Source organism: Hesperophylax consimilis, chromosome 24 (genome assembly GCF_061612785.1).
Source record: "Hesperophylax consimilis isolate HC1 chromosome 24, BYU_Hcon_1.0, whole genome shotgun sequence".
Taxonomy (NCBI): Eukaryota; Metazoa; Arthropoda; class Insecta; order Trichoptera; family Limnephilidae; genus Hesperophylax; species Hesperophylax consimilis.
The window spans coordinates 27,769,925-27,784,417 of record NC_142859.1 but is presented as its reverse complement, the minus strand read 5'-3'; the positions used below and the strand labels follow the sequence as shown (position 1 = coordinate 27,784,417).

At 36.6% G+C, this 14,493-nt stretch overlaps 2 protein-coding genes across 3 annotated transcripts in view; one reads left to right on the top strand and one right to left on the bottom strand.

Moving 5' to 3' along the window:
- LOC149412149 (E3 ubiquitin-protein ligase UHRF1-like) overlaps positions 1-1,973 on the bottom strand; it is a 35,862-nt gene extending 33,889 nt beyond the window's left edge. For both annotated transcript variants that reach the window (XM_089646367.1, XM_089646368.1), the window contains exon 1: positions 1,717-1,973. In XM_089646367.1, coding sequence (XP_089502493.1) covers positions 1,717-1,866 — 150 coding nt within the window. In that variant the 5' untranslated portion in view covers positions 1,867-1,973. The remainder of the gene's footprint in view (positions 1-1,716) is intronic.
- Positions 1,974-3,453: 1,480 nt separating this feature from the next.
- Positions 3,454-13,898, top strand: LOC149412148 (WD repeat-containing protein 48 homolog). The gene is made up of 3 exons (XM_089646460.1): positions 3,454-5,301; positions 8,554-8,847; positions 13,402-13,898. Exons 1-3 carry the CDS (start codon positions 3,604-3,606, stop codon positions 13,492-13,494), a joined length of 2,085 nt encoding a protein of 694 aa, XP_089502586.1. The 5' UTR covers positions 3,454-3,603; the 3' UTR covers positions 13,495-13,898.
- Positions 13,899-14,493: the final 595 nt, after the last annotated feature.

The window sequence follows — 14,493 nt, the reverse complement described above, 5'->3', positions numbered from 1 at the left end:
AAGTGTGCCCGGGAGTACCTTGTAATAATAAAGACTGTTTGCAGAAACACAGGGCAATATCTAAGTGTGTCCGGGAGTACCTATTAATAATAAAGACTGTTTGCAGAAACACAGGGTAATATCTAAGTGTGTCCGGGAGTACCTATTAATAATAAAGACTGTTTGCAGAAACTCGGGGCAATATCTAAGTGAGTCCGGGAGTACCTATTAATAATAAAGACTGTTTGCAGAAACTTGGGGCAAAAATTATTTTTGGGGCTAAACTTTACGAGATACATGAAAATAAGGTACTATGGAATTGTATACCTTAAAAAGGCCTCATAACCTCAAAACTTTACCCCAAACTGTTTACAAGTTCCCGAGCAACCCGGGGTACACGTCATCTAGTCATTGATAAAATCGATATCATTAAAAAAAATAAGACGAATAATGCTACAATAAACATTCATGAAATGAACTTAAATAATAATTTTTGGGCAAGTTTGTTTTCATGGCATGTCTTTGTTATTTTACTAACTTCAACACAATACAATAATCATTAACTAATTGAAACTGTTATCTGGCAAGATAATGTTGCAATGATAATAATTAGAGCATGTTGGAGCAATATCGTTCAGGATATCCGCTGTAAACGCAATTGAAAGGCAAAGTAAAATTATGATTACCTTTCAGAGAATTTACTTTTAAAACTAACGCTAGAACATAACAATTGAATAATAATAGGCAAAATGTTAAAACAAATGTTGAAAACATGACAGTTTGGTTTATCAAATGGAGAATATAAAATGGCGTCACAGATGAAAATTCGTACATGATAAACATGTTGTTTACACATTTTTAGAAGAGAGAAATAGATTTGTGTAGATTTTGGCCTCTTTACAAATTAAGATATGCGTACACACAATTTTAAAATTGAGCTTTCTGGATGGTATTGGTTGTAGCCATCAGTATAATTACCGCTTAGGTCTATTATAGAAAAACGAACAGGCTTGTATAGTTGTATGGAAATGGTCATTTGTATTGTTGAAGAAAGATTCTCCGGTTATGAATAATTTGATAATATTTGTATTTCTCCCATTTCAATTGTGATAGTGGAAAACGTTTCTTGCGCAATGATGGAGGACTTGGAGAGGGGAGAATTGAACCCGCAACGCCTTGCTGAGAGCCCAATGCATTTTTACATTTCGTCCATGGTTTCATTGGTTCTCTAAAAATATTAACTAATGTAGATTTTTGAATAATATGACGATGGCGGTTTGTTGATTACAGAATAGGTTAGGCATTAGAGCAATTCATTTGGGGTCTTATTATTGGCGTTCTATACTTTGATGTTCGAAAGTACCACTTGTTCATTGTCTGATTTATGAGATCCATATATACCTAAGTGATTCGAACACTAAAGAGATAACAAAGAAATTTTTAGATGTCATTAGCAAAAGATTTTGAAAACATCGTTATAAATTTCAAGTATTATTACAATTATTAGATATATTTCCGTCAAAGATCGTTCGGACCGGTTTTTTGCAAGCATTATTTCCTGGCACTGATTTTCGCGTACAGACAAAAATACACGTGCGGAATGTTAATCGACGTTCCATTGTGAGCATTACAAATTTGAAATACATAATAACCTAAGAAGAGATGCCGACATGTTTCGAGAAAACAAATCGTTCGTTAGTAATGTTTAGAAAGATAAAGTAAATTAATGTTACTTACCAGTTTCCCCCCGTACAAAAGTCGTTGTAAACTTGGTTCAAGACCAAATTTTTCATCTAACAGTTTTCTGAAGGCTTCGATTTTTGTCAGTTTCGAAGGCACTACGACGATAACTTCGGGCTTACCGCACAACCTCACCCGGACGTGCATTTTACAATCACAAACAGCAGATATTGATAGTAATTTCAAAGTAAAACGTCAACGAAATGAGCTCTGCAGTATGGAGTGTTGACAACGGCAGAGATTATTGGCGCGAAAGCCGAAGATTCCGACGAATCAGACAAATCAAATCGAAGACAACGAAGTTTTGTTCCCATTTTATTCCTTTACTTATTTGGCTGTAGAATTTCATTTTTTGAAGTGTGTATGAAATAATAGCTTTAGTACTTGGATAATTTACATGACGCCATTTTTATCAAATGTCACCAAGGATAAAAAATAATTAAAACCGAAATGTAAAATTATTTTGTTAGGTTAAAAACTCCACTTAGATAACGTATAAAATAGCGATAGTTACTTACATCAGAATATTTTTATTTTTGATATCATGGACTGAAAAGTTTTGCATTTTGGTTACATACTTAATAATTCAATATGGGGAATATCGTGTTTAAAAAAATGTGATCTGATTAGTTGTGGAACCAAATAATAGTATTATGTGTTGCGCAAATATTTTATTTTTATTTTATGGTGTAGTCCAATGATTTGAGTAAATTTTTTTTAAGAAATCGTTTTATCAATTGAAAAGTGTCCTCCGTCGATAAAGCGCTGAATTCGTACAATATTTAGATTTTTTGAAAACGTCATAAATATAAATTTTGTTTATTTAGTTTTGCACCGGACTGAAAAACTAACATTTAACACCAACATTTACTTCGGGAGGTCATTCTACATGGTGGTAGAAGTAAAAGAAAAATTACTTTTTCGAAATTTCAACTTTTGTTCCTATACTAAAATATTTTTCCATATAAGAATATTTATTTTCCCATACAAACTATTAGAATTTTTAAACCTAAAAACTACCTTATAACGTTGGAATATCGAAAAAAGTTATTTATGTTTTCTACTTCTAAACTCATCTATAATCACCCCTCGAAACTAATGCACTTTACCCTCGAACATTCTGTGTAATTGACATTTTTTTCCATTCCGTCCACTGTGCGACGTTGGTGGTTTATTTATGGACATAACATCGACGTTATATCGAGGGTATATTTATGACATCGACCAACAAAGTTGATACATCGATACATTTAATCAATATTATGATGCATAAAGTAAACATAAGAATGAAAAAAAAAAGCGAAAACATATTAGTAATAACATTATTCTGTCATTCTACAAAATTATTTTCATTTCGACGGAAACCTTTTTAAAATTTTTATGTGCTTTTCATAGCACGACAAAAAATTGGGGCCAACAAATCCCATAGATCTTTAAAAAATTAGACGATAAATTTCGACGACAGACAATAAGCACACATGCACACCAATTTACTGAAAATATATCAACGTATTGATAATAAAATAACAACATTTTTAAAACGTTTAGAATAAAACCAAAATCCACAAAAAAGCATTTTCAAATTGCAGAAATTTACAATTGATAATTCGGTACATATTTGTTACAAGAGTTGGGAGTTTGGACTAAAAATAAAAAAGGAAATGGAATAGTATTCAGGAATAGGGATTTCGGCGTTTTAATTTGACAGTTTTTACGTGTAATCTATTCCATGGTGAGAATAATATCGAAAAATACGATCGAAATGGGTGTTTGCGCGAATAACTATGTTGTTTAAACTTCAGTGCCGTCAAAGTGAAAGAGTGCACGATAATAGATAAATCGCGGGTCCAAAACGGTCCGAATAGACCGACGGAATTGTAAGTCATGGCCAATCACAAAACCGGCCAACCAATGAGGAAGAAGACCCAGGTTTCTTTCGTGATTCGGGATGAGGAGGAGAGGCGGCACAAAGCCGGAGTCAGCGCCTTACAACTAGATCCTGTCCAAGGAAGGTTATATTCTGCCGGCCGGGATAGCATCATTAGAGTATGGCACACATCGACCAACGCTCAGGACCGCTATATCCAGAGTATGGAACATCACACGGACTGGGTAAACGACATAGTTTTGTGCTGTGGCGGTAAAAACCTGATCAGTGCCTCCAGCGACACCACCGTCAAGGTCTGGAACGCCCACAAAGGGTTCTGCATGTCCACGTTACGGACCCACAAAGATTATGTGAGAACATTAGCGTACGCAAAAGATAAAGAACAAGTAGCGAGTGCGGGCTTAGATCGAGCGATCTTTCTCTGGGATGTGAACACACTGACCGCTCTTACGGCCAGTAATAACACAGTCACAACCTCTAGTTTAAGTGGTAGTATGGAGTCTATTTACAGTTTGGCGATGAACCCGCCGGGAACAGTGCTAGTGAGTGGTTCCACAGAAAAGATCCTTCGGGTGTGGGATCCCAGGACGTGCACCAAGCTGATGCAGCTCAAAGGACATGCGGACAATGTTAAAGCTTTAGTAGTAAGTCAGGATGGAACGCAGTGTGTTTCAGGGAGTTCTGACGGAACTATAAAACTCTGGTCGCTCGGCCAGCAGAGGTTAATACAGACAATTAGAGTGCACGAAGAAGCGGTGTGGGCCTTGTTGGCCACAGACAATTTCATGCATATCATATCCGGAGGGCGAGATAAACGAGTCATCATGACGGAGTTACGCAACCCCGATAATAATGTCGTTGTTTGTGAGGAATCGGCTCCTATTTTAAAACTGTGTTTCACGGCCGACCATCAAGGAGTGTGGGTAGCTACTTCAGACTCTGACATAAGATGTTGGAGACTGCCTCCGGTAAATTCTCTGAACCCCGAAGTGGCCGGCTTCCCGCAGTACCATGTGAATCACCCCAACGGACCCTTATTTCAAATTCCAGGCGGGGCCGCAATTAGACATTACACCGTTCTGAACGACAAGCGACACATCCTCACTAAAGACACAGACAATAAAGTAGCGCTCTACGACGTGTTAAAAGCTGTCAAAATCGAAGATCTGGGAGAAGTTGATTACGAGGAAGAGATAAAAAACAAATTCAAAATGATCTATGTACCAAATTGGTTTAATGTCGATTTAAAAACAGGGATGCTGACGATTCACTTAGGTCAAGACGAAGTAGATTGTCTAGGGGCGTGGGTAAGTGCAAAGGAAGCGGGGTTGACGCTGGACCGCGATCAGAAAGTTAACTACGGAAATCTATTACTTCAAGCATTGCTAGAGCATTGGAATCATCCTCAAAGAGTTACTACGAACCCTGAGACCGGAGCTAAGATGGTTGGGAATAACTATTTCTCCGTTCCTATCCACACTCCGCTGATATTCAGTGAAGTGGGGGGCAGAACTTTGTATAGGTTGTCTGTGGGAGACGCCAGCGGTGACACTGAGTGTGTTTTGTTGAACGAGACCGTGCCGCAATGGGTGGTTGACGTAGCAATCGAAATGGCCACCCCAAAACTAGTTAAATTACCATTCTATTTATTACCGCATGCAAGCTGTCAGACGAAACAGGATAGACAAAAAAAGGTAAATAATATTATTAAAATGTTTCAATCTCAAAATTATTTGTATAATTTTAAATTCATTCATTCCAACACACCTGCATAATGACAGGCAAATGAGGATTTATTTAATTTATCAATTTAACGATCTACTATTAATGTACTGTGTACAGGGCCGGCCCTATGCAGGTGCAATTGGAGCAGTCCGCTCTGAGCGCCGACTTTCCAAGGGGCCAAGGTGCTAATAATACCTAACACAGCGCCCTTGAATTTTTTATTTTAATTATTTTTTAAGAATATTTTATTTATTTATAAAATTTAACATTTTATATCTAGTGTACTTCTATTCTGCGACTATTATAAAAATATCCTATTACCTACGTACTAAGAGAGACATAACCCACGAAAAACTGTAAGACTTTTTTTTTTGCCAGGCGCTGCTTGATTCAGGGCCGTCACTGACTACGTACGCCTTTATCTAAAAATCAATGCTTTATTGTTTTTGCGATTTTCTGAATAAGAGTTATCTTTTTATAGTGTACGTAATTCAGAAGACATAAATTAAATAAAAGAAAAAATAAATTAAAATTTCATAAATAATTCCTGAGAATTGACTAGTATTATCACACCTAGAAACCAATTATTAATATACTAGCTGAAGGTCGCCACGCATTGCTGTGGCTTAGTCTGTCTGTGCAGATAGAGAAATAATAGCGCGTGTTGCTTTTACATCCAACAGATTTTGCTGTTTTTAAAAAAAGCATGTTTTACCTGTCATAGGTGATTGGTATATAAAAACACGCGTATTCGAATGTAATGTTGTGTCAAAATTTCAAAGCAATTGATGAAGAACTTTTGGAGATATAAGATTTTGAACAAACAATCATTTTCATAGATTGAATAAATTAATAATTTTTATAAGTAAAAATGACATTTTATAATTATAAGATAGAACATCACAGGAAATCGTTTAACCCTTCAGGCCTCTGGCATATTGACCGTTACATTTCTTCAAGATGATGTCAGAAAGATTCTTCTGCTTCTTAATAAAATTCAAATAAATTTGATATTTCTGAACATGTATGAAAACTAATAACCATTTTTGAAAGGTGATGAAATACGCCTTCAAATTTTATTATTAAAAAATAAACATAATTTTTTAAAATATTTAAGTTTTGAAATCAAAAATAAAAAGTAAAAAAAATGGCTCGCTTTACGTTTTTCGTCTAAACACTGAACTAAAATTAAATAACGAAAAAAAAACACCTGTTTTATTATATAAATGTATTATAAACATTACTGCCACCTCACTTTTTTGTCTTTTCATATAAAAATATGTAATTAAAAAGTATCATAATTTTTTTTCAAATTTCGTTCTAAAACTTTGGTTTCATAGAGGTGTACATTTTAATTATTCTATGGTTAACTTCTATATTTGAATGTTGATTTCTATGAGATCATTATGAGCTGTTCCGAAAAGCTAAAAAATTGACTCTAAGGATGTTTGTTAAAAAAACTGAACAAATTAGCCCGAAGAGTTAAACTGACTAAAACCATATTAAAAGTCAATTATTCTTCGTCTTAAAATAAATTAGTTTCATAGCATTTTATCAGGACCAAAATATTGCTTTGTGTAGGGGTATTTTTTTTGTACATGTTTTTATCATTTTTACTTTCCATTTTGTTACTTTTACGTTTTATTTGTAATTTTCCACCAATACCAGTTTAGTAGAAGTGGGGATTTTTTTTTCAGTATAGAAATTCTGGGACTAACTACCATAATATAGTGTACTCCTCATTGCCCAGAATACTAGTGTAGGGTAATATACAGTGGATTCTTCAGTTAACATTGTCAATTTATCACTTAATAAATACAAAAGTTTTTTCAGGTAAGTATGTGTAACACCCAGACTGAGCGAGTTGTCTCCATTTTACCAGCGGTCTCGCGTACTTACTAGTCGTTCGAGATGAATCTCGTAGCATCGCTACAATTTAATATAAATAAATCTGGTCACGCAATGGAACTAACAGATTGTTTATCAGAAATATTAAACTTAATTTTTGTCAATGTTGGTCCAAATTTATGTAAAAATAGTTAAAAAAAATATACTATGCTAGCTATTTAAGACAACACAAAATTAATCTTACATAGGTACCTAAAGTTAAGTATGAAATCAGACTTAGTTTGATTGAATATTAGAAATGGGACATGGTTAAAAACCCACTTTCTTTTGATCTAAATAATTGATTAAAAATATAGGTATACAGATTCAATTTGATTTTATTTACTTAAAAAAAGTCTTAGAAAAAAGTACAAACTTCGTATTGTACGATTTCTAAATGTATGATATGAATTTTTGTTTATTTTGAAATTTTCTGAAGAGTAAGAATTAACTAACCAACCTTCATACGGTTTCTTTAGAAGGATAGGTAGAGAGGATAGACTGTCACACAATTCTGTCGTGGCACACATTAATTCACATTCATGCTTCATGCCTGCTCTTCTTTTTGATTCGCTTGTTTGCGTCATGTCTTCTTGGCGCTTAACCCGACATTTCTACTGTTAACATCCACTTCATATTGTATTCTCCTTACACTACTTTCTTTGATCATCTGCTCCAAATGTTCAATCCTTTAAGCGTCCTTTTCTTAATTTTGTTTACTACGCTTTCTTCGGCCTTAATTCTTTCCAGATATCTGCATTTGTAACTAGGTCAAACATGGTATGGTATATAATTCTTATGGCATATATGTAATGCCTTAAGAATCTCGTTGCTACAGTTTTCTAAAATAATAAAAAACTCAAAAACTGTCTAATATCAATTAACACTGTAAGGTAGCAATAATTTCCTTGAACAGCCTGGTCGCCTGATTGTCATGACTTCATCCGATGCCGCAATGTTCTTATAATTAAATTATACATAAGTAAATGAAATCCTCAGCACGGGAGATCCCAGTGAGGATATCATTATATCTATTTGTTAAACAAAAAAAAGATAATAAAACACTTATTATTATTATTATTATTAATGTCTTATGTGTGTACATTTATGTATGCATCAATATGTACAATCAGAAGTACATATTTGTTGTTCGCATAAACTCTAATATTTGCACAACCTATAACAATCAGCCATTTACATTCAACTGATAGCAGATGTGACTGTATTACATTATTCGAAATCTATCATTTCCAGATGCGACCGTATTACATTACTCCAAATATCTGATTTCCAGATGTGACTGTATTTCATTATTCCAAATCTCTCGTTTTCAGGATCGTCTGATAGCCAACGACTTCATCCAATGCCGCAAGGTGTCGGAGCATGTGTCCGAGAAAATCCTTGGTGGATCTGATGCCAACACCAACGCCAGTAGTGGCGGCAGTGGCAGTGCCAATGCCGGCGGTAACAACAGTGCCGCCCCTGCCGGCGGACAGGCGGCGGCAGTGGGATCAGGTCAGAGCGGCGGGGCCACGACCCAGACGCCTACGTCGGCGAATGCCGCCAAGACGGGGAACGGAGAAGCCGACGCTCCGGAAGATAAAATTGAGTTGCTATGCTGTGAACAGGTTTGTTATTATAATTTATTATTGATGTACAGTTCACAGTGCTCCATGACAAAAAGGAACATTGAAGAAAAGTACAAGAATGAACAATACATCTAATCCAACTAAAGCTAAACTAAACTAACCACAGAGTAAGGAATAGACAGAGCTGCCCATAAGAGTGAAGGGAACAAACCAAGTCGTGCGGAGCATGGGGAGTGGCGTAGGCTTGTCCCTGTCAGTCAGTAAATGATTCTGACAGAATACTAATTCTGCCCCTCGCATTGCCCCTCGATTTTCAAAGACCTAATCATGTCTGATTACGTCTAAAATGGATTGAAATGACAATCTAGTCTCTTCCACGGAAGCAATCTTGACCAGCTCAAGCACGGAGGCTCCATCGAAGCCAGAGTCAAGTTATCCTCACAGAAGCTGGGTGTACTGTACAGGGCCTGCAGATACTTAAATAGTACACAACTGCTGACCCTGTACAAATCGCAAGTGCACCCCACTGTTGAACTTGGCAGCCATCTCTGGTCCGGAGCCCCTAAATACCTGAAAAAATCATCGACTCTGTGTAGATACGGGCGGAATGTTTGATAGATTCCCCTATCTTAACAGGCAAATTGCAATCTTTAGAGCACAGGCGTCAGTTAGGTGTGGTGTCCTTGTTTTACCGGTATTACAATGGAAGCTGCTCCGAGGAACTAGCGTCATTGATCGCTTCGGCACCGGTGCATAAACACGCCAAACGCGAGCCCAACATTTCTACACAGTTGACATTTGTCACATGAGAACGGGTCGCTTCTACGACTCGTTCTTGAGTTCAACAGCTCAGCGAACGATTTGCGGGCCTCTGTGTTTCCTCCCTACTACAACATGTTTACTCCTTTACTCTCCTCAAAAAGACCCTCCACACAGCATCCCCAGAGATGACATAGGCCTCAAGGGAAATAATTTTCCTGAGAGCCTCCTGTGTGGAGTATATGTAAAAAGAATCACCATTTAGTATGCGAAAATAAAATCTGCTAATGAATTATTGTTTCTTCTTACATTGGTATGAAAATTGCTGACTGCGTAAAAAACTTAACTCGGTCAGTGGTTGAGTGGGCATAGCGCTTGGGTCTCACCCGAGCGTCGCGTGTTCGATTCCTCGGCTGGCTAAGTCCTCCATCACAACACAAGCAACATTTTCGGCTTTCTGTGGTGGTAGTAGGAGATTTTCAAACATTGTTTGGTTATTCGTAACCCGAGAATGTTTGTCTTTCTTTAAAAAAAAAAAAAAAAAAAAAATATCCCAACTCGGTTAAATAAAAGTTCGGGCTTGTTTGCAAAATTTAATGTTTTGTTAAACTATTTAGTTAGACACTTTTACAAATGTGTTATAATTTACCCACCTCACTCAATTTCAGCGTCGTTAGTCCAGGCGATTCGTTTAAGAAGAAACATTCAGATCCTGCGTAGAAAAGTCTTACAATGGACGCTTTTCGTCATTCAACGTCTTGTGCCAACTCATGGTGCCAAAAATATGGTCACATGGTTTGTCTCATGTGGCCATATTTCTCATCTCTTCTGACGTCAGTGAACATAACCTATATTGGTGATATTTTTAAAAGTTTGCATACTGTTCGAAAATGACCCATAAAATTGTAAAAGTGAAATTCGCATGGTAAAATTTTTTTTAAATTGACAAAAATCAATTGAATTGACATCATAGAATTTTAGAGAAACTCAAAAAGATAATGGAACATGCTTACAGACTAATCTTCGTAAATCAGTGGAATCTCCTAACTGCATTCAGCCCATACGAATCTCTCCTTGCGAGATACAAGTTAAATTGATCGAGCTAAGATAGTGGCAGCTAGTTGAATCATTGCGGTAGGGTTACTCGGTTTCAAACAATACTGCGCGTTGTAGAGTTTAGTTCGCAATCACAAATTAAAATAAATCAAATTAAAAAATATTTTATTATTGTCCACAACAAAGTTTAATGTGTACAAACTAATTAGTGGTGTTGTGGCCATGGTGATTGATAGGTGACTGGTTATGTGATGTACGCTCATTGTATTTTACCAATGTGGCAGGTGGAAGTCATTTCCTCTTAGAACAATGTGCAATTCTATTTTGCTGACTGAGCACTCGGCGATGCTCACTTGTTGAAAACTGCTAATGAGGGTGGTTTAGCAAAATCACAATTTACCGAGCTGCGTTGAAAAGATTGTACGATGCGATGATTTTATATTTTTTTGGTGTCGATACCTAGTAAAATTATAAATTAATTGTGGTTAGAAGGTTGTAGCAAAATGAATAGCGTTCGCTGATTGGTCGATGGATTAGTGTTGGTATGGCGCCACACAAAATCAGCCAACCACTGCAAGCGTTATCTCCCGCCTGATCCCGAATCTTACTAACCACAGTTAGTAAAATTAAATTTTTACTGCGAGGAAGCAGTAAAATTGGGAGAAATCATTGCATCTTACAATCTTTTTTACGCAATTCAAATAAATTATTCGCAAATCGTCAATCTGTCAGACATAACTCTTGCCGTGGAGTCAGGTAAGTTAGCACATATCTCACTTCTAGGCATGAGTGCAGCGTTTGACACAGTTGATCACGACTTCCTCATTAGAAGATTAGAGGAAACATTTAGTTTCAATTCTCACATCAAAAATTGACTGGCATCCTATCTATCCAATCGCTTACAAGCCGTGAGGGTTGGAAATAAACTGCCTTAACTTTGCATCACTTTCTTCAGGAGTACCCCAGAGATTCGTTTTGGGTCCACTTCTCTTCATCCTTTTTACAAATGATGTTGCCAAAATAATCGAGTCATTTGGTCTCTTGTCTCACTGCTATGCTGATGATTATCAAGTTTATTTATACCGCGCTCCAAACGAAACCAATAGTCTCAAGATCCGTACAGCTGAATGTCTAGAAGTAATAACTCGTTGGATGTCTCCAAATAAGCTGAATCCATCTAAGAGTAAGTTCACCTCTCCCTCAGACACCTCAATTTTCAATGTGTAAATCTGTCAGTATTTTGTATCAAAGATTAGTTTTTAATATTCTCCCGATGAAGGAAGGGTTATTCCAAAACCGGTAGAGTGTAAATAAAATAAAATTGGTTACTGTACGTTCTATCTAAATCCTGCTCTAACTCAATTCAAAGTACGGATACGTCTTAAAATTTTTCTTTGTGGCAGTCCACAGTTATTACTTCAAAACCATGTAAAAAGAATTCTCTTTTATACAAATTTATAGGCTGTATATCAGTGATTCCCAACGGAGGTGGTACCGCACCGGGGTCGGTGGTGGCCTCGAGGGCAAATGGAGGGTGGTAAAAAGCTCCAAGGGGGCGCCGAAGGTCTGAAAAGGGGGTCAGAAAAATAAAAAAAAAATTAATCAAGTTGTAGGTACATCATGGCATGGAATCTTTCAGATCAATAGTTCAATTACTGATTAGATTAAAAGTATTTTGAAAATATTTTTTCTACCTAGAGAAAAGATTTTTTAGCATTCCCGGGTTACAAATAATTTCAGAATATTCAAAATTCACCCACTTTCATTCATCGAGGGTCGAACCCGCAAGGCTCGGGTTAAAAACAATGGCTTTAAAATTTAAAGAAATCTACCACGTTACTAACCGGTTGGCTGTGAAATTCCAAAGCACCCCTTCCCCTTGCAAACATGTAAGCCCTTCGTCCCATGGGTCGGTAAGCAATCGACATAAACCAAAAGATGCAACACCCTGCGCAGAAAAGTTCCACACTGAACTGTGCGCTGCAGACATAGACATATGAATATTAGTAGACCTGCCCTAAGTGATTAAAAGCGTATTATCCCCACTCCCCATACCGGTTCCATTGGAGCCGGCTGGGCTCGCGTATGGCCTCAAGTGAAATTTGAAAACGTGACGTCATCATTCTTGTGCGAACTATGGTCGAGGCATCATCGGTTCATTTTACGAAATAACACGGCAAAATGTTGACTTGTACTATGAAAACTTGTAAAAATAGATGTGAAAAAGAGAATAAACCCAATCGTCGTATTACATTCCATATATAAGCATTATTTTACTTTATTTTAAGCATATTCACATCGTATAATATGAATCAGTTGTTACTATCACATCGAGAAACGTCTGGACGCGAAACACAAAGCTGGTTGGTTGCTGGGAAGTAAATTATGAACATTTATAAAAGTGTCTTAACTAAATACTTAAACGAAATATTCGACTCTGAAAATAGAAACGAATTTTTTTGCCGAATTTGGACTTCGCAAATTAGTTCATAACGTGGCGAGTAATTTGCGCTCCCATGTAAAAATGTCTATTCATTCAAAAGCAGATTTTACTTTTAAGAAGTAAATGGTGATATTATAATGCGAGATGCCTATTTACTGTCAGATTGATTTATTGACGAATCACAGTCAGCCTTACGCCCTTCGTTCTTCAACAGTTGATTTTACCCCTCGCCATTATCTTCTCGTCTATTAATTCCTATGTCTGTGGCTAACATACATTTTACTTGGTAAATTAATTGTAATTTTTTAGTAATGAGAAATGTTTTTGTTTTCCAGGTATTGGAACCCAGTATGGATTTGAGGACAGTTCGGCACTTTATCTGGAAATCCAACGCAGATGTCGTGCTTCACTACCGAACCCTGAAGTAGTATTTGGTTTAATTGCCGACACGGCGGCATCCGTTACATTCGTCGTGCTGGTGATTACAGACACACAAAACGTACTTGCAAAGGAAAAAAATGTGATCATAGTGGAATGAAGCTGGCCAAAGTGGGATGAAGATGTTAAAGTGGAATGAAGCTGGTCAAAGTGGGATGAAGATGTTAAAGTGGAATGAAGCTGGTCAAAGTGGGATGAAGATGTTAAAGTGGAATTGAAGTAGGTCAAAGTGGAATTGTAGTAAGTCAAAGTGGAATGAAGTTGGTGGAAGTGGAATTGAAATTGGTCAAAGTGGAATTGAATTGTTGGAAAAAGTGTAAGAAGGAATGAAAGCTGTAAAACAGGATATTTTTTCTTCATGTTCGAAGTTTGGTTTCACGAAAAGCTATGTATTGTGGTTTTTTTATTCATCACAAAAAAGGATATCAGATTTAAATAAAAAAAAAGGTTAGGTTATGCTAACGTTTGCATTGTCCGTGCCTCGCGTAATCTAGCCTAACCCATAATAAAGCGTATGTGGGGATCCAAATGGGGCTACAAAGAGGAGGAACTTTATTTTTTTTATGGGAATGCCGCTCAAGAGTCCCAACTTTGCAGAGCCAGTGGGACTACGTCATCCCCAATTGGAGCATGATGTAACATTAAAGGAAGCGGGGAAGGGAAAAAGAGTGTGAATAGAAAGGTTGGGAAGTACCTGAGTATTTAGATCTTGTTACCAAATACAACGATTCGATTTTTAATACTTGTTTTTCACTCACCACGGCGATACTGAGAGTATCTGCTACTTTGGAACGTATTTGGTTAGGTTAGGTTAAGAAAGTGATTAGTGAAAGTGTAAGCATGTTCTCTCTTACAATTTAGAGATGATTCGTTTACGACTTTATGATTTGTTTACACAGTAAGGACTGGTTTTTTCACAGAAATTCAAACATAGCATTGTCATCAACTAGCCATTTTGTTTTTTTGATTATTGAAAGGTCCCCTTAAAT